Raw genomic sequence first — 26,162 nt, 5'->3', positions numbered from 1 at the left:
ATAACAATGAGTGGGAGATCCAAGTGGCTTTAAGTAGGCTCAAACAGGAAACAAGATGAATTCCATAGTTTCAGAACCCGCCATCTTGGTAAAGGGCAATTGCAGAACATAACAGCTGCCTCCAGTGGTAAGGAGTGAAACTGCAGCACAATTATCAAAGTGAACAATAGCGGCCACTAAAGGTCAAACTATAGAAGGTAACAGAAATCCTGACAGCTGCATTGCTAAATGTAAAAACTCTGATTGTGTCAGAACCGCTGCACCCAGTAAACTATACATCGTTGGAATCTGCCAGATTTCCTTTAAATTGCAGCCTAGGGGAAAGGGATTTTCTGAAACTGGAAAACTCCTTATTAAAACCTTGTATAGTAAAATCCTACATTGATCCTAGTGGTGGCTACAAATTGGCAGAATATTATTAGTGTTACTTTTCGCTATTTCAGTTGACGAATTCATCAGAACAAAATGTTGCACCTGAAAATAAATTGGTGCTAAAAAGTGGACTTTTAGAGTGACATTCTGTGACAGGTATTCAAGCTCAGACCTATTATCCTACCTGAATACCCAAAATTTGGTCTTAAAGTAGATGTCAAACTATTGAGATTTTGATGTAGTTTTATTTGGATTTTCTTGGTTTTATAAAAATGTGCTTTACTTTTTATTGACTACAAAACCCTTTGTATAATACTTGCTGTTTTCATCCGCTTCAGAAACTGTAATAAAAGACACAATAGTTAAATCAGAAATACCACAAAAGGACTAGCGCAAAAAGAAGCATAAAGAAGGTGGAATTAGAAGTAAGAGGTGGAAAAAGTCATTTCATAAGAAATGTGAATTTTTCTTTTTTTAGCCTTGTTTTATACTTTTTTTTGCTGTTAAATTATACAATGTGTGCTTACTGTTCCTGTATTATAAATATCCCTGTTGTATAATTACCATATTTTTGTGTTATTTTGCTACTTTTGTATATAATGTTATCTTTACATTTCTGTTTGTGATATAAACTATGTTCATTTTTTTTTCAATTATTTAAAATGCACTTTCAATTTGCATTTTAAAGGGTATTTCAACCTTTATTTAATCCATATCCAGTAGAAACTTCTTTAAAATATTACTGTGTCTACCTGTGGCTTGCAAAAGTACACAAAGAAGCCCCTCAGTAAAAATGGGAACCACTGCTGGTGTTTTCCTCCATATTGTTGCTGGTGTTAACTTATGCCATCACACCCCACCATGTTGGGACAAAACATCCCAGTACTCACTTTTCCACATTCCATTCCCTTCGTGGGAGGGAAAAAAATTAACATGACCCACGCTCTTCCCACTTTTGGAGGATTAGGGAAGCCCAAACCTTGTTCACACAGCCAATAGAAGGAGAAAGGACCTGGCTCTTATGACATTTTTTGAAAAGTGGAAATACATTTGGACATAAGGGTTATGGATAAAGGTGAGTTAAAGGTCATAATACCCATTATCTATGTCAGATTGTTGAAAATGTTTCACAATTTCTGTAATTTGCACCGTAGATTACATTGTCAAACGTATTACTTTTCCAAGTGTCTGAAATGTCATTGACTCTACCAACGTCTAGGCACCTTGTGTCCTGAAGGTCCTTCAAAGAGCGAGTTACGTATGTTTCTCCTTTAAGTTTTCTTCTTTTCATTATAGGAATCACCTTATGTAATGTACAAGAAAAACCACGAGTTGTTGGAAGGAAATGATAAGTTTGAAGGATATTGTGTAGATCTGGCCTATGAAATTGCAAAACATATTGGTATCAAGTATAAAATTGCAATTGTTCCTGACGGAAAATATGGAGCGAGGGATTCAGATACAAAAATATGGAATGGAATGGTGGGAGAACTTGTGTACGGGGTAAGCTAACTGCATATGTTTTTTTAATTTTGTTTTTACATTGAAAGAGATGTTTATTAGAGAGCTGGAGATTAAGGAGAGTAGGTCTTTCAAGTGGAGGTCATGGAAGATGGGTCTACCATATGGAGTACCCTCTATAAGCTAGAAAATGACGATGAATTAGTGTAAGAGTATGTTTTTTAACAACTTCTGTACAGCCCCAAGACTAAGATCTTCCAAGTAGTCCACATTTTACTCTCCATTGACATTCTAAAATGTCAATGCATAAACAAGTGTACAGATTAGGAAGCACTGACAGTGCTTCCTCCTTCGGACCCAGCAGTCACGTGATTAGGGAGAAAGCAGGAGTAACTGGGTCCTGAGAGACCCAGTTAGCTCTGCTATGCAGCCTGGAAGCTGATTTTTTTCACCTGTAACTGGGGAAAATATACCTGCCCCAGTAACAGAGGAAATCAACTCTGCTGTGCAACGTGGAAGCTGAATGTCTCCTGTAACTGGAGATGATATTACCGGCCCCAGTAACAGAGAAAATCAGCTCTGCTATGTAACATGGAAGCTGAATTTGTCCTGTAACTGGGGCTAATATACCAGCCCCAGTAAGGCTATATTCACACATTGCGTTTTTTCAGCATTTTTTTCTGCAGCAAAACCTGATCTCTTGCCAGGAGGTTTGTTCAGGATTTTTCTTGCTTTTTTGCTTGTGTTTTGGTACATTTTTTGCTGCTTTTTTTTTCACTGTCCTTTTGTCTCTTTATGCATGTGCATAAAGTTCAGTGAAAACTGAACATTAGTTTCAGTGGGTGAAAAAACGCTGAAAGAAGTGACATGCTCTATTCTGCAAAAAAACATGCAAAGCACAAAATACTGATCAAATAAAAACCAAGGTGTGTGCATGAGATTTCTGGAATTTCATAGACTTTGCTGGTACTGTTAAACGCAGCTGAAAATTTGCATAAAAAACACTGAAAAAAATGCAATGCGTGAACATAGCCTAACAGCGGAAATCAGCTCTGCTATGTAACTTGGAAGCTGAATTTCTCCTGTAACTGGGGCTAATATACCAGCCCCAGTAACATGGGAAATCAGCAATAAAAAGAATGTATTAATATGTTCAAATGCTACCTCAAAGGTCTTTTAAGACTTCATGGGGTTGATTGGGGGCAGAGTGTGTGTTAAATAGTTAAATAATTAAAAAAGCAAGAAAAAATAAAAAAACTAAACTAAATAAAAAGAAACACAGTATGTCCAAATCACTGTTAATAGCCCTGCACCCACTGAAAAAAAGATATATCTGATTCATAAAAATATTTTCTATGGAAAAGGGGAACACATTTAAAATATTTTAGCAATCATTTATGGTCATAAAAGAATAAAAAATGTAGATATATTTTCTATTTTTTTTTACATTTTCCACCAATATCAGAAAAAAAAAAGGAATATAAAAATGACATAAAAATTAAGCCTCATGTATTGCGAAAAAAAAAGACAAAAGTTATTTGAATATCTGAACGAGAAAAAAATTTTGACCCCCTTAAAAGTGCATAATACCCGAAAATGTACCTGGTCAGGAAAGGGGATAGGGAATTGGCCCGGTCCTGATCTGGTTTCAGTACATAGAAAATATTTTGATATTTGGTATGTAGTTTTCTTTTTTGTTGTGGATGTTTTGTATGTCAGAGCTGAATTTAAAGGAGATGTTTTCAAAGGAAAATCCTCTTCATGAGACAAAACCACTGTCAGGTCCAAATACAGTGAGCTGATTCTGATGGGTCTGACTGCTGATATACCCAGTGAAGTAACGTCAGGTCAACATAGTCAAGAGAAACTATGACCTTAATATTCCCATATGCCATGTGTTATGTTTTGATTTTACTTTTCAGACCTGAATTTAATCAGAAGTAAATCTGCATTGATCTAATTTTATCTATACCTTACACATTGCTACAGTACAGTAGAAAAATAAATATCCTTTTAAATGAAACGTGAAATCAGTTTTTCTACTCTCTTGTCTTACAGAAAGCAGAGATTGCCGTAGCTCCGTTGACCATTACCTTGGTGCGGGAAGAGGTCATTGATTTTTCAAAGCCTTTCATGAGCTTAGGAATTTCTATTATGATTAAAAAACCACAAAAATCAAAACCCGGAGTCTTTTCATTTTTGGACCCATTGGCTTATGAAATCTGGATGTGCATAGTTTTTGCTTATATTGGAGTAAGTGTAGTCCTTTTCCTTGTAAGTCGATTCAGCCCTTATGAATGGCATACGGAAGAGCCTGAAGATGGTAAAGATGGACCCAGTGATCAACCCCCGAATGAATTTGGTATTTTCAACAGCCTTTGGTTCTCCCTTGGAGCCTTCATGCAACAAGGATGTGATATATCTCCAAGGTTAGTTTGTAAAATTCAATAATTGATTGAATTAATTGATAGGCTAATTTTTAGGGCCCAAAAATAATATTTGTAGCATTTTAGATATTGTGAAATTTGATTATGAAATTCAAATTTCAATATATCCTTTAGTTACACAAGTATTTTATTAGCTAAGAGTATATTTAGGGGAGAAGAGAACTTCTATGTAGAAGAGAACTTTTCTTTATAGGTTACACCTTTTTCAGGGATTAGGATGGAAAGGGAGAACAGGAAAGGAAGGATAAAAGCAAGAAGATAAAAAAGGAAAGAAAGGAAGAAGGGAAATAAATAAGTTAGGAACTAAGGACATGAAGGAAGAGAGGAAAGAAGTAAAAAAGGAGCTATCGACAGAAAGGTGGGATAGAAAAAGGAAGGAACAAAGAAGCACAGTGAGGCAAGAAGGGAGAGGTGGGAGGAAAGGAGGAAAGAAAGGATAGAATCAAGGAACAAGCAGGAGTGATGAACTAGGGACTTGAGGGAGGAAAGAAAGTACAGAAGTAGGAAAGACAAGAGGTGAAAGGATGGACAAGAGTGATAAATGGAGCTAAGGAAAGAAGGATGGAGAGAGAATGATAGAAGAGAGGATAGGAAGCATAGCAGGAGCAAAAGGTGGGAAGAATAAATGGAGGAAAAAAGGAAAGATGGAGTAAAGGAAGGATGGGGAGGTGGAATAGAGGAACAGATGAAAAGGAAGACCAGAAAGAGGAAAGATGGAGAGAAAAAGGAATGGCATGAGAGAAGGAAGGAAGATAAGGAACTGAAGAGCATTATGTACTGTAATGGCCATTTTGTGCATGACTTTGCTTTAGGGTTATAATTAAGTATTATGTCTTGATATATTGTAGTCTCGTTTTCAGTATATATTATCATTAATTTAGAAATACTCTGTATTTTGTTCAATATCCAACTAGCTTTTTTTTAAATAAGTAATGAACTACTTATGAGAAAAATGGTATTAAATGTCAACCAATAAGTATAAACACATACAATACATATAAGCTAATCATTCTGAGTAAGCAATTCCAATAATTCATTGAGCCACAAGATGAGAGGGGGTTGGGGAAACACGGATTTTGGTGTCTAAGCTAGATATTGTGCCATTTATAGGAAATCACAAAAAATAGCTACTTCTTTTTCGTCTTGTAGCAAAGATTTCTTCATTGTGTCAATAAACATGTATATAAGGAAAAAATCGCCATTGTTACCATGTGAAATGTAAATGTTCGAATAGCTACAAAAATATAAAAACTGAAATTCTCTACCACATTCATGTTTAGATCTCTCTCAGGTCGTATTGTTGGAGGAGTGTGGTGGTTCTTTACCCTCATTATTATTTCATCTTACACGGCTAACTTGGCTGCCTTTTTAACGGTTGAGAGAATGGTGTCACCGATAGAGAGTGCAGAAGACCTTGCCAAACAAACCGAGATTGCCTATGGAACGCTCGATGCAGGGTCAACAAAAGAGTTTTTCAAAGTAAGTAAGACTACATCATCCTTGGCTGATGTAGCATTAAAGGCGGTTTCACCTGTGGCGGCTTGCAATCTTACTCCCCCCCTCCGTCCAAAAGTCACATGAAATTAATGTCTGCCCTTCTGAACAAGACAATTGATATTGCAAATAAAGTGACTATTAAAGGGGTTGCCTGATACTAAAAATGCTATCCCTAATATCACATCATGACTAAATAAGCAATGTCCTAATAGTGACATGGAACCTCCTGTCACCATTAATCCTGGTCACTTAACATCCTGCTCTCAGATACATTCCACAAGTACACACCTGTCCCGGGTATTCCAGGCTCCGCTTCCTTCCCTTGGGTCCGCTGCCTTCTGCTGTGCTCCACGTCGGGTTTTTCAAGCTCTCTGGCGTAGCTCAATAACTTCATCTCCCAAAACCCATTTAAGGCCCACAAAGATACACATCTGTGTCTCAGGATTGAGACACTAGAGTTCTTTGTTTGGTGTGCTCCACCTTCTATGCATACTGTACTTCAACTTGTTTTCATCCCTGCTGGGTTCCACTTCATCTGTTCTACTGCTCCCGAGATTCCAGACTGTCCAAGTTCTTACGATTCCACATTCCGTCTAGAAAGCTACACCAATGCCCAGGATCCGTATGCCCACCCAGACCTGAGGCTTAGCGGGTCTACCTCACCAGGTGAGCCTAACACCCACTTCCGATGATGTTCCTTTTGAATCCACCCATCATGCTTTGCTTTGAATAGTACACCATCGATGACATGTTTTTTGAGCTACAGTTGTATGGAGCATGAAGCCATCGGCTGTTCCGACACATCAATGCCTTCTCCGTACGACTGTAGCTCAAACCAGGTCTTATAGGTGATGTCAGTGATGAAGTTCGATTTTCATGGAACATCATCATAACTGGAATGAATCTAAGAGCAGGACCGGAACAAATATCAGGTACATTTTTTAAGTAAAATGCGAAAGTACCTATATGGTCAAAATGGGATCTTAGGGATAATTTTACAAGTATACCGCAATGGTGCAAAAAAAATTATCCCTCAAGCTGCAGAGCTGGATATACTGTAACTAAGTAAATGCGAAAAGGAAAAAAAATATGGTTGTCTGAATGTGGAACAAAAAAAAATTGTTCTTTTTGTCCACAATGGGTTAACACTTGTCTAAAGTAATTTTTAGAATTGCAAAGTATACAGTGCGGTTAAGGTTCTGAACAGCAGCCAAATTTCAAGGAAGTCTTGCATCCATGCCATATTAGCGCTTACTGCACAGTGGAGATATAAAGTCACTGGCAGCTGAACAGAGAGTCGGTGTGCTTCAAAACCTGCCGTGTTCCCGTATCCATACATTTAACAAATGAATGAAGGAACTTTTTTTTATTTTGCTTCAGGCAAACGTGTATCATGTTTGTCATACGCATCACCCGTATTGATCTGGCCACAAGGGGTGTCTCTGTGTGTAAATCGTTACCTATCATTCCTTGGGGATCTCAACAAAACAACAAAAATAATTAAAAGAAAATAATATAACACGGTATGCTATTGACAGAATTGTTACTTACTGGCCACCCGGTGGGATTTTTCCTTCTATTAATCAGTCCACAGATTCACATTTCCTATAGTTTGTGTATCTATTTAAAAGCAATTGAAAAGGTTTCAAAAAAGTCTATTCTAAGTAGAATTTTTTTTCCAGATCCTTAATATCAATATAATTTTCTGTTCAGCTACTCCGCTCATTCCTTCTAGCCCCCTGCCATGTTGCCCTCCTCATGGCTTACCCTTGGTACATACATCTGTGTCCTCAATTACATAACTGTAGATACAAATAGGTCACTGCCTCTAACAAAATCAGTATACTGCTCTCCTGCTGCTGTAATTATTCCCATCTGATTGGTCAAAAGGTTATAGCTCCACCCATTTTATAAAACTGCTCAACATGGGCAGTGCTGCCTCTTATACCATCAGCCGACTCTTCTGCTTTGATCTTTCCCATAATCTGACTGGTTATAGCTAGAGATGAGCAAATCTCCCAAAATTTGTTTTGCTTCAAGAATGGCCTGGATGCCCTTTTTGCTAAATATAATATTACAGGTTATGGGCACTAGATTCTGTCATGAGACGTTGATCCAGGGAACCAGTCTGATTGCCGTATGTTGAGTCGAGAATTAATTTTTCCCCTAATATGGAGCTTTTAATATCTGCCTCGTGGGTTCTTTTCCTTCCTCTGGATCAACATGTTAGGCTATAGGTTGAACTCGGTGGACTTATGTCTACTTTGAACCTTAAAAAACTATGAAAGTAAAAATTTGATTCAGGAAGATGTTAAAAGATAATACAAATATAATTACTTGTTTCAGGACCGCCACTTACTTGTCCTCATGCCACTGAAGCTCTCCAGTCCTCCACGAAGGTCTTTGGCTTCCATCCAGCGCTAAGGCCTGTAATTGGCCCCAAGCTGTTACGTGGGGGAAGGAGATGCATGTAATTATGTGGAAAGCATTCCACGTGCCCAATTGGATTGACGCACGTTTACGTCCATGTAAGGACAGGCGAGGGCAGGACTAGGATATGTAAGAATAACTTTTTTACTATTTTTTTTAACTCTTGCCCAGGCCTCAAAAGAAGTCAGCAAAATGGGGCTGAATAACCACTATTTTGTTGGATTCTTGCAAATGAAATCCCAAAAGTTTCAGATTTGTCAGAATCCATAATTTTGAGAAAGTTAGTAGCAATTTTCATTTTTTATGAATCAAGTACATCATCTCTTGTTATAGGATTCCCATCTCTGCCCACTTCATGCCACTGCACCTCTCATCTGCAACTCTTTACCCACGTTGCTTTGGGCTACCTACAAGAAACTATCATTCGATCTGTAGTCAGAAGCGTAGGCAAATGATCATAAAATATATTACCTATGCTATCTGTCACACAAGATGAGGGAAAGACTAAGTGCAACATGAAGGGACGAGGGGAAGGAAGCCCAAACAATACAGAAAGGGGGAGTGGAGACCCCTAGACAGCTCTAATATCACACCTATTGCCGTGCAGGAAACTAAGCCCTGAATGTCCCTAGAGCTTGGCCCTAGATAGGGAGGGGACAGGGTGAGCACTAGTTAAGCCCCGCTACAAACTAAAGACAACAATGTAGACAAACAGAGGGGATATACTTAGCTTGAGCAGACACCAGAGAGATAATGCCAACTGTCCTCCAAGGCCAGCAGAGAATAAACTAGCCAACTGCTAGTGCTCCAAGCCAACAAAGAGGTACATAGAACTATCACCGGAACCTCTCTGGAGAAACTGAGACTATTTAACTACCAAGCAAGGGTGTGTCACTCAGCAGCAGAAGGTGGAAGTAGCAGCTGGGTCCTAAAGGAAGAAGGATATAACAATACTAAAGAGATGAGAGGATCAAGAAGGCGTCTGCAATGCCAAGCACAGTGACCTTCTGCAGCCGGTTCCAGAGCGACTGACTGTCACACCTGACACACCCGTGACACTATCCTGTCATCCTGTCAACTGCTACTCACCCACCGGTCTCTGTCATTGATTCCAAAGTAATTCCTCTGTTCAATCCCTCATACAAAAAGTGGCTCCCCTACTCTATACACCCACCAATTGTAGACATTTGTACATAAATTGGTTGGGAGATGTATGAAGGATCCCAACGGACTCTGCTCTTTGAATGTCCTGCTCTGATGAATGATGGCATTAGATGAGTCTGTTATTTTTATTTGGACTGCCATGTGCTGGCAGGTTTTCTATCCTTAGTGACATAAAATTTCAAGTATTTAACGGTTTATGTTATTATAATTTTTATTAACGGGAACCTGACATGTAAAAAAATACTATTAACCTGCAGATATGGGGTTAATCTGAAAGTTAATAGCATTCTAAAGCTTTGCAGCCACTGGTGGGAAGAAAATTAACTTTATTCCTCCCGACAGCCTCCAGCTTTCAGTCATAGAGGTGCTGCCGCCACAGCTTCAGTCACCGCTTAATACATAGTGAGTGACAGCTGTAACTATGTCCCGGCACTGACTGATAGCCAGCTTAACACTAATGGACTGCTAAGCTGGCTGTCAGTCAGTGCCGGGGCATGATTACAGTCGCCACTCACTATGTATGAGCGGCGACTGAAGCTGCACAACCTCGCCTCTATGACTGAAAGCCGGAGAGGAATTGCCAGGAGGAATTACCAGGAGGAATAAAGTTCCTCCCGGCAGCTGGGCTTTAAGTGCCGTGGCCGCATGGCTTTATAATATTACTAACCTGCAGATTGACCCCATATCTGCAGGTTCATAGCATTTGTGGACATGGCAGGTTCACTTTAATGTTATTATGATTTTGCCGATTTTTAAATTTTGAAAAAATATTTTTCAATGTTTTTGTTTGGCAGAGATCAAAAATAGCAGTTTACGAAAAGATGTGGACCTACATGAAATCAGCAGAACCATCAGTATTCACCAAAACAACAGCAGAAGGAGTGGCCCGTGTCCGGAAATCAAAGGGAAAATTCGCCTTCCTTTTAGAGTCCACAATGAATGAATACATCGAGCAGAGAAAACCATGCGACACAATGAAAGTTGGAGGAAACTTGGATTCCAAGGGATACGGAGTGGCAACACCTAAGCATTCTCTATTAAGGTGGGTGGAATAGTATAACAATATATAATGTGTTGTTATAGTATTCCACCTTCCCTGATGTACCTGATATCGTTCTTTTCTTGTGTTGTGTGTGGACATGTTACTTCCCTCCATTCCATTGTATGTGCAGAGTACAGGTAATTCATTCCATCTTATCCAGAACTCCTTGTCAAGGCCATGTATAAAGCAGATTAATGTGACATTATGTCTAGAATCTTTAGTAGTAATTTTAATACATCCACATGACCACTGCAGCCAATCACTGGCCTCCGTGATCTTTTGCTGAACGTATGAGGCCAGTGATTGGCTGCAACAGTCATTTGGATTTACCATATGTGATTGCTATAGCAAATTAAGTAGAATATATTGTGAATGTCCGTACTTGCCAACACTTAAAGGAACCTGTCATGCGATTCATGCTGTCCGAACCATGAGCTGCATGAACCAGAACCTGATTACAATACTGCCATCAGGCTTATTTTTCAATGAATCACCACTATGTCATTTCAGAGAAAAACCAACCCATGACTGGTAACTAGACTTTTCTGGCTTTACCCATAGCCGGCTCTTCCCAGCACTGCTGAGAGTGCATGACGGGTCTCTCCCTTTATGCACACAAGGGAGAAAATTGTTAATCACTTGCAGCAGCGCTGGAAAGAGCCGACTGAGGGCAAAGCTGGACAAGGCTCGTCACCAGCTATGATATTTGATACACTGCCGGTTTTGCAAGTTTTCCCACCTACAAAGAATGGAAAGGTCTGTAATTTTTATCGTAGGGACACTCTATCTGAGACAGAATCTAAAAAAATCCAGAAAATCACATTGTATGATTTTTAAATAATTAAACTGCATTTTATTGCATGAAATAAGTATTTGATCACGTACCAATCAGAAAGAATTCTGGCTCCCATAGACCTGTTAGTTTTTCTGTAAGAAGCCCTCCTACTCTGCACTCATTACCTGTATTAATTGCACCTGTTTGAACTTAGTTCCTGTATAAAAGACACCTGTCCACACACTCAATCAATCACACTGCAACCTCTCCACCATGGCCAAGACCAAAGAGCTTGTCTAAGGACACCAGGGATAAAATTGTAGACCTGCACAAGGCTGGCATGGGCAAGCAGCTTGGTGAGAAGGCAACAACTGTTGGCACAATTATTAGAAAATGGAAGAAACACAAGATGACTGTCAATTTTCCTTGGTCTGAGGTTCCATGCAAGATCTTGCCTCATTTGGTAAGGATGATTCTGAGAAAGGTCGGGAATCAGCCCAGAACTACACGGGAGGACCTGGTCAATGACCTGAAGAGAGCTTGGACCACAGTCTCAAACATTTTTGTTAGTAACACACTTTGCCATCATGGATTAAAATCCTGCGGGGCACTCAAGGTCCCCCTACTCACGCCATCACATGTCCAGACCCGTTTGAAGTTCGCCAATGACCATCTGGATGATCCAGAGGCGGCATGGAAGAAGGTCATGTGGTCAGATGAGACCAAAATAGAACTTTTTTGTGTCAACTCCACTCGCCGTGATTGGAAGAAGAAGGATGAGTACAACCCCAAAAACACTGTCCCAACCGTGAAGCATGGTGGGGGAAACATCATACTTTGGGGGAGCTTTTCTGCAAAGGTAACAGGATGACTGCACCATATTGAAGGGAGGATGGATGGGGACATGTATCGTGAGGTTTTGGCTAACAACCTCCTTACCTCAGTAAGCACACAGCCAGGGCAATTAAGGAGTGGCTCTTTGAAAAGCATTTCAAGGTCAAGGTGGGCTAGCCAGTCTCCAGACCGGAACCCAATAGAAAATCTTTGGAGATGGCTGAAACTCAATGTTGCCCAGCGACAGCCCTGAAACCTGAAAGATCTGGAGAAGATCTGTATGGAGGAGTGGGCCAAAATCCTTGCTGCAGTGTTTACAAACTGGTCAAAAACTACAGAAAACGTCTGACCTCTGTAATTGCAAACAAAGGTTTCTGTACCAAATATTAAATTCTGTTTTTCTATTGCATTAAATACTTATTTCATGCAATAAAACGCATATTAATTATGTGAAAATCAAACAATGTGATTTTATGGATTTTTTTTTCAGATTCTGTCTCTCACAGGTGAAGTGTACCTACGATAAAAATTACAGACCTCTCCATTCTTTGTAGGTGGGAAAACTTGCAAAATCGGCAGGGGTATCAAATGCTTATTTTCCCCACTATATACATATATAAATATATATAGTACAGACCAAAAGTTTGGACACACCGTCTCATTTAAAGATTTTTCTGTATTTTCATGACTATGAAAATTGTACATTCACACTGAAGGCATCAAAACTATGAATTAACACATGTGGAATTATATACTTAACAAAAAAGTGTGAAATAACTGAAAATATGTCTTATATTCTAGGTTCTTCAAAGTAGCCACCTTTTGCTTTGATGACTGCTTTGCACACTCTTGGCATTCTCTGGATGAGCTTCAAGAGGTATTCACCGGAAATGGTCTTCCAACAATCTTCAAGGAGTTCCCAGAGATGCTTAGCACTTGTTGGCCCTTTTGCCTTCACTCTGCGGTCCAGCTCACCCCAAACCATCTCGATTGAGTTCAGGTCTGGTGACTGTGGAGGCCAGGTCATCTGGCGTAGCACCCCATCACTCTCCTTCTTGGTCAAATAGCCCTTACACAGCCTGGAGGTGTGTTTGGGGTCATTGTCCTGTTGAAAAATAAATGATGGTCCAACTAAACGCAAACCGGATGGAATAGCATGCCGCTGCAAGATGCTGTGGTAGCCATGCTGGTTCAGTATGCCTTCAATTTTGAATAAATCCCCAACAGTGTCACCAGCAAAGCACCCCCCACACCATCACACCTCCTCCTCCATGCTTCACGGTGGGAACCAGGCATGTAGAGTCCATCCGTTCACCTTTTCTGCGTCACACAAAAACACGGTGGTTGGAACCAAAGATCTCAAATTTTGATTCATCAGACCAAATCACAGATTTCCACTGGTCTGATGTCCATTCCTTGTGTTCTTTAGCCCAAACAAGTCTCTTCTGCTTGTTGCCTGTCTTTAGCAGTGGTTTCCTAGCAGCTATTTTACCATGAAGGCCTGCTGCACAAAGTCTCCTCTTAACAGTTGTTGCAGAGATGTGTCTGCTGCTAGAACTCTGTGTGGCATTGACCTGGTCTCTAATCTGAGCTGCTGTTAACCTGCGATTTCTGAGGCTGGTGACTCGGATAAACTTATCCTCAGAAGCAGAGGTGACTATTGGTCTTCCTTTCCTGGGGCGGTCCTCATGTGAGCCAGTTTCTTTGTAGCGCTTGATGGTTTTTGCAACTGCACTTGGGGACACTCTCAAAGTTTGCCCAATTTTTCGGACTAACTGACTTTCATTTCTGAAAGTAATGATGGCAACTTGTTTTTCTTTACTTAGCTGCTTTTTTCTTGACATAATACAAATTCTAACAGTCTATTCAGTAGGACTATCAGCTGTGTATCCACCTGACTTCTGCACAACACAACTGATGATCCCAACCCCATTTATAAGCCAAGAAATCCCACTTATTAAACCTGACAGGGCACACCTGTGAAGTGAAGACCATTTCCGGTGACTACCTCTTGAAGCTCATCAAGAGAATGCCAAGAGTGTGCAAAGCAGTCATCAAAGCAAAAGGTGGCTACTTTGAAGAACCTAGAATATAAGACATATTTTCAGTTGTTTCACACTTCTTTGTTAAGTATATAATTCCACATGTGTTAATTCATAGTTTTGATGCCTTCAGTGTGAATGTACAATTTTCAAAGTCATGAAAATACAGAAAAATCTTTAAATGAGTAGGTGTGTCCAAACTTTTGGTCTGTACTGTATACATATATATTTATACATGTTCGGCCAGCTCTCTCCAGTATCTTCTCCTCCTTGTGGCAATTAAACATTTACTGACAAGTAGAGGTCAATAGAGCCCAATCCCAGTGTCTCTTGTTAAATTAACCCTTTTGCTTCAAAACAACTGTGAGATCACTTCTTCAAAAGTATGATAGGTTATGCGCATATTGTATATAGTTGAAATTTCATGCAGTTTTATCAAAATTCTCAAAGTAATATTGAGTGCATTAAAGGGAGTCTGTCAACCCTGAAATGCAAATTAAACAGTTATATTGCAGACTTGACCCCTATAAAAATCATATAAAAAGTATATGTTTCATGGCTGTAATTACTTTTACAACTTATTTTATTCCATATGCAAATGAGGTGCACCCTTGGTGTGGCCAAGAGCTTGGTGCATCTTTACACCCCCTTAATTTGCATACTGAGTAGATCCCCTGATACTGATTGATAGTGCTCCTATGACCACGCCACCCTTATATCCTTCCCTCTCTGAAGCTGCTCACTACACTTTTGGCTGTATCAGTGTTGCAAGCGGCAGCCGCTGTCAGGAGGCAGTGATGAAAGGAGGGCCTGCCCCCACACTGTGTGTATGCCGCTGACTCGTTCATTGTCAGTGTGCACACGCAGCACCGCGCTTAGGGTTCAGGCAGCGCTCACTCTGGCCAAACGAGCGCTGTCTTTCAAAGTCAGGGGAACTTCTCAGTATGTAAATTAAAGGGGTGTAAAAGTGTATCCGTGCTTTTGACCATGCCAAGGGTGCACCAATGTCCCCTCATTTGCATATAGAAAAAAAATAGTTTTGAACGTAATTACAGCAATGAAATGTATACTGCAAATATTATTTATATTAGGCTGAGTCCATTTAATTAGTTTAATTTGCATTTTGGATGTGACAGACTCCCTTTAAGTTTTAAGTACCGGGCACAACAATGTCTTTTCAAAGTTTTGACTGATTTGGAGGTGTGAAAGAAAGTGCGGAAATAATTGCTAAGGGTCCATACACATTTGCACTTTGTAAATAGTTGATCAGTGTCAGCCTTAAGTTATCCGCAAAAATGAGATGACCTTAGACTAAGGGTGGGCAAGGTCACACCGTGACTGTGGTGGAGGCCGATCCAATAGGCTGAAATTAATTTTGCTTAATATTAATATATACAGTATGAGCCCCCAAATAGATTCTCTATAAACAGTACGAGCCCCCACACAGCCCCCTATGTACAGTGTGAGCCCACACACAGCCCCCTATCTACAGTATAAGCCCACACACAGCCACCTATATACAGTATGAGCCCCCACACAGTACCCCTATACACAGCATTAGCCAGCTCATAGCCGCCCTATACTCAGTATGAGCTGTCACATAGAAGCCTATATATAGTATAAGCACCCACATAGCCCCGCTTTATACAGTATGAGCCTCAAATATACCCCATATACAATAGGAGCCCCCAAACTGTCCCCCTATATAAAGTATAGCCCTCCTATATACAGACACACGTCCCACACACATATTTAAAAAAATATTCTCACCTTGCTCCCGTCACTCTGCTCCGGTCTCTGCTGTGTGTACTGATGTTCCGCACAGCAGACGCAGTAGTAGTGACGTCGTGTATGCTGTCTCAGTTGCACCTGCTAAATGGTAGAAGAAGGAGCCGGCAGCTCCCTCCTCCACCATTATATTTAAGGGCTATTAAGAAGGTTAAAAAATAAAACCCTCACCCTTCCGGTCCTCGTCACATCCTCTAGACCCCACCGCTAGTGCTGAAATCTCCAGGCCCTGCACATTAAGCCAGGACTTCCGGCTCTGATCAGGCTTAGGAGGGTCTCATGCATGCGCATGCAAGTGCCATGACCTATCGCACACTTGCGCAGTACCTTCTTTGGCCTCATCAGAGCAATAGTTCTGGCTCAGTGTGAGAGGTCCGAGGGTTTCAGCTCCCGCTGTCGGAATCAGAAGACTCAACGACAACCGGATCGATGATGGTGAGTTGCAGAGTGGCCAGAGAGGTAAGCAGTGAGGTGAGTATATAAATTTATTTATTTTTTTCATATTACATTTAGTATGCTCTGCTGTCTGGAGATAGCCCAGAGCATAATAAGGGACATTAAATTAAACAACTTCTCTCCAAATCGGGTTTCCCAGGAAAATCCGTGCAAACAATTGAATTTGAATTTTGCCTGATCCGCTCATCTGTAGTAATTGGCAAACACCCAGCAAAGGAGTTAGCATCATAGACACTAGGGACTATTATAGTTTATTAAGCATTACCAATAGTGATGAGTGAGCGTGCTCATTTAACCCTTTCACCGAGCATGCTCGGGTGCTTACCGAGTAACTTCGACGTGCTCGTATATTATGTTCGAGTCCCTGTGTCTGCATGATTTACAGCTGTAAGACAACCCCAACATACTGTACGTGAGGATTTCCTAACAAACATGCAATCCGTGCCTGTGTTGAGGCTGTCTTACAGCTGTAAATCATGCAGATACAGGGACTCGTACATAATATACGAGCACGCCGAAGATACTCGGTAAGCACCCAAGCATCCTCGGTGAAAGGGTTAAATGAGCACGCTCACTCATCACTGATTGCCAATAAATGAGGTCTGATGTTACATTGCTTTTTTGCTTCTACATGGTCTTCTATGTTTCATACCTATCAGTCATATGGGGTATGTAAACTGTCACCCAGACATCAGATTTTTTTTTCTTCTTTTTTAACATTTAATCTCTGCATGACCTTATATTTTTGTTTCATTGCCATTTTGCTATTGTGCTTCGAAACTGTATATGGTTATGGCTTTTTCCCTGCTAAATAACCCTCTCATAATGACTTATCGCGACACTCTCTGTGAACACATTACTATTCATCATCTTGGCTTTTCATTCAGCAAATCGAAATTTATTATTCCAGAACTATAATATAAACTACCATTTTGTGCCGGTATGAATTGCCATTACTATGCATTGTTGGCTCTCTTTGTTTCTTCTTTTTACGCTCTTAAATCTAAACTAATTTGGCAAAGAAATGATAACTTCGGCACTGAAGGATGAGATGTTCATAAATTGCAATTCAAGTGATATTTAATTAAACTCCGACCAGTGAAACACAGACAAGAATCCAACGTTTTAGCGTTTTGAGGCCTTTGTCAAGGCCGTAAGAATGATGGAGGCAGTATCAGGAATACTAGGTATCCAGGTTTTGGCGGTAAGATGCGGACACCTAGTATTCCTGATGCTGCCTCCACCATTCTTACAGATTGCCTTGACAAAGGCATCAAAAGGCCGAAACGTTGGATTCTTGTCTGTGTTTCAATGGTCGAAGTTTAATTAAATATCACTTGAATAGCAATTTATGAACATCTAATTCTTCAATGCCGAAGTTATCATTTCACTATATTGACATACAGTTGAAAGCAGAAGTTTACATACACTATATAAAAATACACATATGCATGCTTTTCTCAATATCTGACATGAAATCAGAATAAACCTTTCCTGTTTTAGGACAATTAGGATTACCATAATTTTGAATATTTGCTAAATGTCAGAATAATGAGAGAGAATGTTTTAAGGCATTTTTATTACTTACTGCAAAGTCAAAAGTTTACATACTCAAAGATTACTATGCCTTTAAACAATTCTGAACTACCCATATGATGATGTCATGTGTTTGGAAGCTTTTGGCAACATCTGAGTTAATTAGAGACACACCTGTGGATGTATTTTAATGCACACCTGAAACACACTGCTTCTTTGTGTAGCATCATGAGAAAGTCTAAAGAAATCAGCCAATATATCAGGAAGAGAATTGTGGACTTGCATAAGTCTAGCTCATCCTTGGGTACAATTTCAAGATACCTGAAGGTGCCTCGTTCATCTGTACAAACAATTATACGCAAGTACAAACAAGATGGGAGTGTCTAGCCGTCATAATGCTCAGGAAGGAGACGGGTTCTGTGTCCCAGAGATGAACGTGCTTAGGTCTGACATGTGCATATCAACCCAAGGACAAAAGCGAAAGACCTTGTGAAGATGATGGCGGAAGCTGATAAGATTGTGTCAATAACCACAGTGAAACGAGTACTGTATCAACATGGGCTGAAAGGCCACTCTGCCAGGAAGAAGCCATTACTCCAAAAGAAACATAAAAAAGCCAGATTAATGTTTGCAAATGCGGACAGGAACATAGACCTTAATTTTTGGAGACATGTCCTGTTTTCTGATGAAACTAAAATTGAACTGTTTGGGCATAATGACCATCGTTACGTTTGGAGGAAAAAGGGAGAAGCTTGGAAGCCTAAGAACACCATCCCGACTGTGAAAAATGGGAGTAGCAGCATCATGTTGTGGGGTTGTTTTGCTGCAAGAGGGACTGGTGCACTTCACAAAATAGATGGATGACATCATGAGAAAAGAAGATTATGTGGCAATACTGAAGCAACATCTCAAGACATCAGTCAGGAAGTTAAAGCTTGGGCAGAAGTGGGTCTTCCAAATGGACAATGACCCGGAGCATACTGCCAAAATGGTAACAAAGTGGCTTAAGGATAGCAAAGTCATTGTTTTGGAGTGGCCATCACAAAGCCTTAATCTCATTCCTAATGAAAATTTATGGGCAAAGCTGAAAAGGCAGGTACACAGCAAGGAGACCTACAAACCTGGATCAGTTACACCAGTTTTCTCAGGAGGAATGGGCCCAAATTCCGACCAACAATTTTGAGAAGCTTGTGGAAGGATATCCCAAACGTTTGATGCAAGTCATTCAGTTCAAGGGCAATGATACCAAATACTAATGAAATGTATGTAAACTATTGACTGCAGTAAGTAATAAAAATGCCTTAAAACATTCTCTCTCTCTCATTATTCTGACATTTGGCAAATAATAAAAATTTTGCTAATCCTAATTGACCTAAAACGGGAAAGGTTTATTCTGATTTCATGTCAGATATTGAGAAAAACATGAATATGTGTCTTTTTATATAGTGGATGTAAACTTCTGGTTTCAACTGTATGGTCATTCTTCTGGGCACAAAACCCACACAGTTGAGCAGACCTTCTACTTTGCTGTAATTTGACAATGAACAATAACATTTTATGCAAAAAGAGCATTTCTCAGATACTTGATATCGGTCTGTTACCATTATGTAGACTGCAGGGACTCTCATGAGCAATCCCCCCATTATCCTAAATTGAGGACTCCCAATACTAAGTACAAGTCTCATCTAATCTTAGTAGTTTTCAGCCCCTTTTACCTCGATGTCAGTCCATCAGCACTCAGACTGGACAAGCAGGGTATAATAGGAACTTCCATTTGGCTCAGGAGCTGAGATAACATTGGGTCCTAAAAGACCAAAAGAAGTCAACCCATTTGGAGGTGACTTTGGACAGTCACATGCTACTGGGGCTTATATTGTATCAAGTGATTCAGAAATATCTTCTTAGGTGTTATCGATGATAATAACAAATATGGTATTATGATATAATTGTCAGTGGACATGCACATGCTCAATATAGATGGAGGGTGGGCATCAGAATTCATCAGGAGCATGGAAGATCTTAGTTATTAGGAAAGATTAAAAAGATTTTATTTAGTCTGTAGGAGAAATGTCTAAGGGAGGGTTATACAATTAAACCGTACATGCAAAAAATATGGCCAAAAAACTGTTTCATGTAAAAATTCATGGCAAAAAGTGCACTCCCTCCATCTGGTGCAAAAAAAGTTCAATCTCCAGAGCAAACAAACCTTCTTTACCTTGAAAACTAATAATCTGTGGAACAGTCGACCCCAGAAGATGGTTACAGAAAATACCATATATACTTATGTAAATTCTTGTTCTGAAAGTTCATCTAGTTGTTCGACATTCAGGATTAGGAGGGAATAATCAGCTTCTTTAGGGCAGAATGGGTCATGGATTATGGATATACCTATACCCTTTCCCTAGTTCATCTCCTATCCATCGGTTGAGCTTGACGGACATTTATGTTTTTTCAACCATACTATGTGACAATTAGCCCCTTACTTACCAGAATATTTTTCATTTTTGCGCTGCCATTTTTTTCTCCCCCTGTTCCAAGATCCTTAACTTTTACAACAACATAAGTAGCCATATGAAAGCTTGTTATCTACAGGACAAGTTGTAGTTTTGAATGACACTGTTCATTTTACCGCATCGTTTACTGAAAAATGGGAAAAAAAATTTCCAAGTGGAGGGAAATGGTAAAAATAATTTGTAGTTTTGCCATTGTTTTGGTGGTTTTGTTTTTACAGCATTCATTCTCCAGTAAAATGACCTGGCAAAATAGTATAATTGTGGTGATACCAAACTTACAAGGTTTGGTTTTTATATTTTAGTGGTGAAAAAAAATTTTGAACCTTGTAAAACAAAAAAATGATGTAGTCACTTTCTCAGACCCGTAACTTTTTAAGTTTTCCATCTATGGATCTGGATGAGGATTTGAAGCTGAAGTTTTTATTGTCATCTTTTTGGGATACAAATAACACTTTGATCACTTTTTATTGTATTTCTTTTTGGAGAAATACAGCAAACAACAAATGGCAATTCTGGCATTTTGAGGGGGACTTGAGCTTACGATCAATTGATCACTTATGCTATTTCCTGCAATGGCATAGTATTGCAGTATATACAGTGGTGTGAAAAAGTGTTTGCGCCCTTCCTGATTTCTTATTCCTTCGCATGTTTGTTACATTTAAATGTTTCAGATCACAAAACAAGTTTAAATAAAAGACAAAGATAACACAAAATGCAGTTTTTTAAATGAATGTCTTTATTATTAAGTGGAAAAGAAATCCAAACCTACAGGGCCCTGTGTGAAAGAATGAAACATAAATTAACTGTGGTTTATCACATATTTGGGAAGCTGAGTTCAATTTCCCTATCCATACACAGGCCTGATTACTGCCACACCTGTTCTCAATCAAGAAGTCACTTAACTAGGACTTGCCTGACAAAGTGAAGTAGACCAAAAGATCCTCAAAAGTTAGACATCATGCTGCGATCCAAAGAAATTCAGGAACAAATGAGAAGTAAAGTAATTGATATGTATCAGTCTGGAAAAGGTTATAAAGCCATTTCTAAAGCTTTGGGACTCCAGTGAACCACAGTGAGAGCTCTTATCTACAAATGGTGAAAACATGGAACAGTGGTGAACCTTCCCAGGAGTGGCCGGCTGACCAAAATTACCCCAAGAGCACAGCGACGACTCATCCAAGAGGTCACAAAAGACCCCACAACAACATCCAAAGAACTGCAGGCCTCACTTGCCTCAGTTAAGGTCAGTGTTCATGACTCCATCATAAGAAAGAAACTGGGGAAAAATGGCATGCATGGCAGAGTTCCAAAACAAAATCACTGCTGAGCAAAATTAACATCAAGGCTCGTCTCAGTTTTGCCAGAAAATATCTTGATGATCGCCAAGACTTTTGGGAGAATACTCTGTAGACTGACGAGACAAAAGCTGAACTTTTTGAAATGTGTATGCCCCATTACATCTGGCGTAGAAGTAACACAGCATTTCAGAAAAGGAACATCATACAAACAGTAAAATATGGTGGTGGTAGTGTGATGGTCTGGGGCTGTTTTGCTGCTTCAGGACCTAGAAGACTTGCTGTGGTAAATGGAACCATGAATTCTGCTGTCTACCAAAAATCCTGAAGAACAATATCCAGCCATCTGTTCGTGACCTCAAGCTGAAGCGCACTTTGGTTATGCAGCAGGACAGTGATAAAACACACCAGCAAGTCCACCTCTGAATGGCTTAAGAAAATCAGAATTAAGATTTAGAGTGGCCTAGTCAAAGTCCTGACCTTAATCCGATTGAGATGCTGTGACATGACCTTAAAAAGGCAGTTAATACTCGGAAACTCTCCTATGTGGCAGAATTCCAACAATTTTGCAAAGATGAGTGGCCAAAATTCCTCCAGAGCATAAATGCTTGATTGCAGTTGTTGCTGCTAAGGGTGGCCCGTCCAGTTATTAGGTTTAGGGGCAATCACTTTTTCACACAGGGCCTTGTAGGTTTGGATTTTTCTTTCCCTTAATAATAAAGACCTTCATTTAAAAACTGCATTAGGTGTTTTCTTGTGTTATCTGTGTCTAATATTTAAATTTGTTTTGTGATCTGAAATCAGGAAGGGGGCAAATACTTTTTCACACCATTGTAGTCAAAGTGTGTCCTATAAAGCCAAGTTTTTAGCTGAGTTTCACAGGAGGACTAAGATGGCAGTTACGGAGTCCTTTTTTCAGGCACCCAGTTGCCATAGTAACCCATCGGCTACTCGCAATCGTGCTCCGGGGGGCCAATGAGGTCAGTGCATTCACATATTATAAAACAACATTTAAATGGATAAACTGCAGTGTTTGGAGTAAGCTCGGGTCACTGCAGATCCAGGCAGATGCCGGCTATGTAACACAGCTGGCATCTGCTCTTTATGAAGCAGAATCAGCTCCTGAACCAGTCTCACACAGCCCATAGCGGCTTATGATTGAAAATTTACATTATAGGCCATTAAGGAATTACAATATGGGTTAATTAAAGATCTAATTGTATATTTTACACTCATCAACATTAAAATTGGGTTAAAAATTGTGGAATAATGGAAATCCCAAGAACAGTAGACTTGTTAGTGATCTGCAAATGATGAAAAAATGGAAACAAAGATTTCAAAACATCTCAATGTTTTGAGAATGAGCGCCTTGTGCAGACATACAGGCATTTACATGTCTTGGCATAATCAGCGAGGTTATTAATGGTTGTCTGAGGACTGTTCTGCCATGCTGAATACACTTGGGCAAATCATCAAAATCTGCTGCTGGCAGCTCCCTTTACAATTTGCTTCCCAGACGTCTGGAGTCTGGAGACGCTGCAGGCCATGGTAGCACATTTGGGCCATGCAGGCTGCTCAAAGTAACACGAACAACATGCAGCCTGGCATTGCTGTGTTGAAAAACAACTCCTTAGACACTTTGGAGAAATGGCCTTACCACTGGTTCCACGACCAAATCAATGTAAGTCTGAGCTGTTAGTGTATCTAGAATGAAGACTGGTTACCGTACATTATGCCACCACACACCATAATCCCGTGTGATATTTCCTTATGAAGGTCTCTTCATGGCGTGGCCCACATTGCCTCGTTAGATTCGAACAATGGCGAAAAGGGATCAGTTGTGTACAATTGTAATTAGATGTCACATACCAAGACTAAGGCGTGAAACAGTGTCTTCACTAAGTGGGTGCACAACCTGTGGCCAGGAACCACATGTGGCCCGCCAAGCCATTTTGTGCAGCCCCCAACCTTCTATATACAGTTGTTTCCAAGTCAGAGGATTGTAGACATAACACACGGCTCAGAAGCAGAGACGGGCGAGCAGGAATCTGGCACTGTTTAGCCATATCAAGAGACTAGCTTTCCTTGATTCATGTTTAGTGCACCAGAGAGGCATGTGGGAGTTAGAATGGTGGCTGCCTCTGCATGCAGCTCTTGCCATTATGGTTTATGGGAATTCTGAAATGCCACCAGCTACTACAACACCCATAATCTTCAAGAGTTGCTTTTGATATGCCATAAACTGCTGAAAAAGTAACACTCTTTTCAGTTTTAATGCGACCCTTGAAAGTAGTTAATTATAACATTGTGGCCCTTGGACCAGCAAAGGTTATGTACCCCTGTTCTAAAGGAACCATCAGAAGGTGTTTGCACGACATTGGGCTATGAGCCCCTGACGTCCACCTACAGGTGGTCCACTGACCTCACGCCACCGCTATCTGGGGCGTCATTGATCGCATATTGCAAAGGGAGGTGCCAGCAACAGATCTTGAAGATTTGCTGCCCGGGGCATTCGGCATGGCACAACATTCCTCAGACAACCATTAATAACAGCATTAATGACTGCTTAGGAGTGTAAGTGTGGGGGTTTCTACGAATGATGCTCATACTGGTATATTGAGATATTTTTAAAAAATTCTTTTCATTTTTTTATCATTTGCATATCATTAAAGAGAAACTGTCACCAGATTTTGACTACTTAATCTGATAACAGCATACTATAGAGGCAGAGACACTAATTTCAGCAACGTGTCAAATGTTGGGCTGCTGAGTATAATTTTATAAGATCATTGTTTTAGAAGTAAAAGATTATCGCTAGAGGACTAGTGAATCTGCTGCCAGGTAGTTCAACCACACCTCCACCACTGATTGGCTGCTTTCTGCCTCTGCACAGTGTACACAGAAAGCAGCCAATCAGCGTTGTGGGCGGGGTACGTCACAGCTCAGCATTCAGAGAACTGCTAGATCTGCAGCAGATAAAACAGTGTAACATGTCTATCAATCCTGTGATTTGTATAAATCCATGACTTCTTGGTGTTGCAATTTCAATGTTGAAGAGTGTATATTTATGTATCATTATAATAGAGATAACTCAGCTATGAAATCCTCCTGTACTAAGATTCTACAGTAAATAACTGGCAATATATTTTTATTAAAAGTAAAGATAACAAATACCCTTCTGAGATTTTATTAGTTAAAAAGATAATAAAAAGGACACAAATTGGTCTGCAATGGATAAAGTATATTAAAATATCTTTTAAGATACTAAATATTGAAGACATGTTTGGCATGTTAATAACCATAAATATAATTTACATTTACATTTTTACTATCTTCAGTGATAAAAAAAAAATATCCGTTTTTCTTTGTTGGCTTTTCTCCCAAAATAAAAATGAATATGATCAAAAGGCTGATAAATTTTAACTACTGAAAATCACCAAAAGAAAGCACTTGTCCCTTTTGAATGTAGATAGTCCAATAAGTAAAAAAATAAATAAATGTTGATCTTTACAAGATAGACAATAATTGGTGCTATTCCTAGGCCATGTTCACACATTCAGGATTGTGTCAGGATAGAGGTGTGGATTCCGCTTTCAAATTCTGGATTGCTCCATCCAATAGAGTGCGCCAGAGCTCAAGTCCTCTTCCATCTCAATAGGCTATTTGCATATTTAAATTGCCAGAGGAGCATTGCAAGGCCTATAAGTCTCCTTACGCTGGCTTGGCACTCTCCTCAAGGAGAAACGTTCCCCCTTACAACCCCGGTAGAAATCATTAACATTGTAATGTAATGCCAGTGATGGGCATGAGTGGGGTATTTTGTATCATATTGACAGGCGTGGGAGAAAAAAAAATCTGCATAGAATAATAAATGTGTCGCACACTATAAAATACACCTTTTTAGAGATGGTGCAAATTGATTTGCAGGACCCGATCCTCTTTTGATTAGCCGACCTGGTGCAATGCACATATGACATCGTACCAAGCCGGTGAATCCAAAGAAAAGCCACTGATGTCATCAGGTAAGAGACGGTTCTCAGGACTCCCATTCGGCAGCCACGGATTACTGATGTGGCCGCTTGACTAGGTCCTGCGAATCGATTCACACCAGCTCTATGGAGCTTGTTCATATTGCCATAAATTTGTCACAGAAAAGCAGAGTTTAGCTCTACTCAACACAATATTGGCGATCCCCATGTGAATCTTATAGCCAATCCCGAGTTTCTGCATTAGATGTCTGGCTCATATTTTCTAAAAATTCCATGGTGGATTTGCCCATGTCAAACCTATGCCATATGAACCTAGTCATAGGTGTTAATAAAAAGGTGGAAGACTGGTTAAGGGTAGAGTCACACAACCATTTTCTCTCCATCCAAGCAGAAAAACGTTTCGATTATGCCAATCATACTCTGATCAGAATTTGCGTGGAATCCGTTTTTCACGGAGGTTGAGAGAGAAACAAAAAAGTTTTTCCACCTTCTCCATTAAGTCAGTCCGCGAAAATCAGATG

At 39.9% G+C, this 26,162-nt stretch overlaps 1 protein-coding gene across 6 annotated transcripts in view; it reads left to right on the top strand.

Annotated features, from left to right (window-relative positions):
- Positions 1-26,162, top strand: part of GRIA4 (glutamate ionotropic receptor AMPA type subunit 4) — a 469,022-nt gene that overhangs the window by 413,196 nt on the left and 29,664 nt on the right. For all 6 annotated transcript variants that reach the window (XR_012266449.1, XM_073662086.1, XM_073662085.1 and 3 more), the window contains exons 10-13: positions 1,669-1,875; positions 3,892-4,262; positions 5,561-5,759; positions 10,166-10,413. Coding sequence is in view for 5 of the 6 variants with exons in the window: in XM_073662086.1 (XP_073518187.1) it covers positions 1,669-1,875; positions 3,892-4,262; positions 5,561-5,759; positions 10,166-10,413 (1,025 nt within the window). In the remaining variant the exon portion in view is untranslated. The remainder of the gene's footprint in view (positions 1-1,668; positions 1,876-3,891; positions 4,263-5,560; positions 5,760-10,165; positions 10,414-26,162) is intronic.

Source organism: Phyllobates terribilis, unplaced genomic scaffold (genome assembly GCF_046119375.1).
Source record: "Phyllobates terribilis strain yellow unplaced genomic scaffold, ASM4611937v1 Scaffold_2__4_contigs__length_985480577, whole genome shotgun sequence".
NCBI lineage: Eukaryota > Metazoa > Chordata > Amphibia > Anura > Dendrobatidae > Phyllobates > Phyllobates terribilis.
Note: the sequence above shows the minus strand (reverse complement) of the source record. Positions and strands in the feature narration are given on the sequence as shown.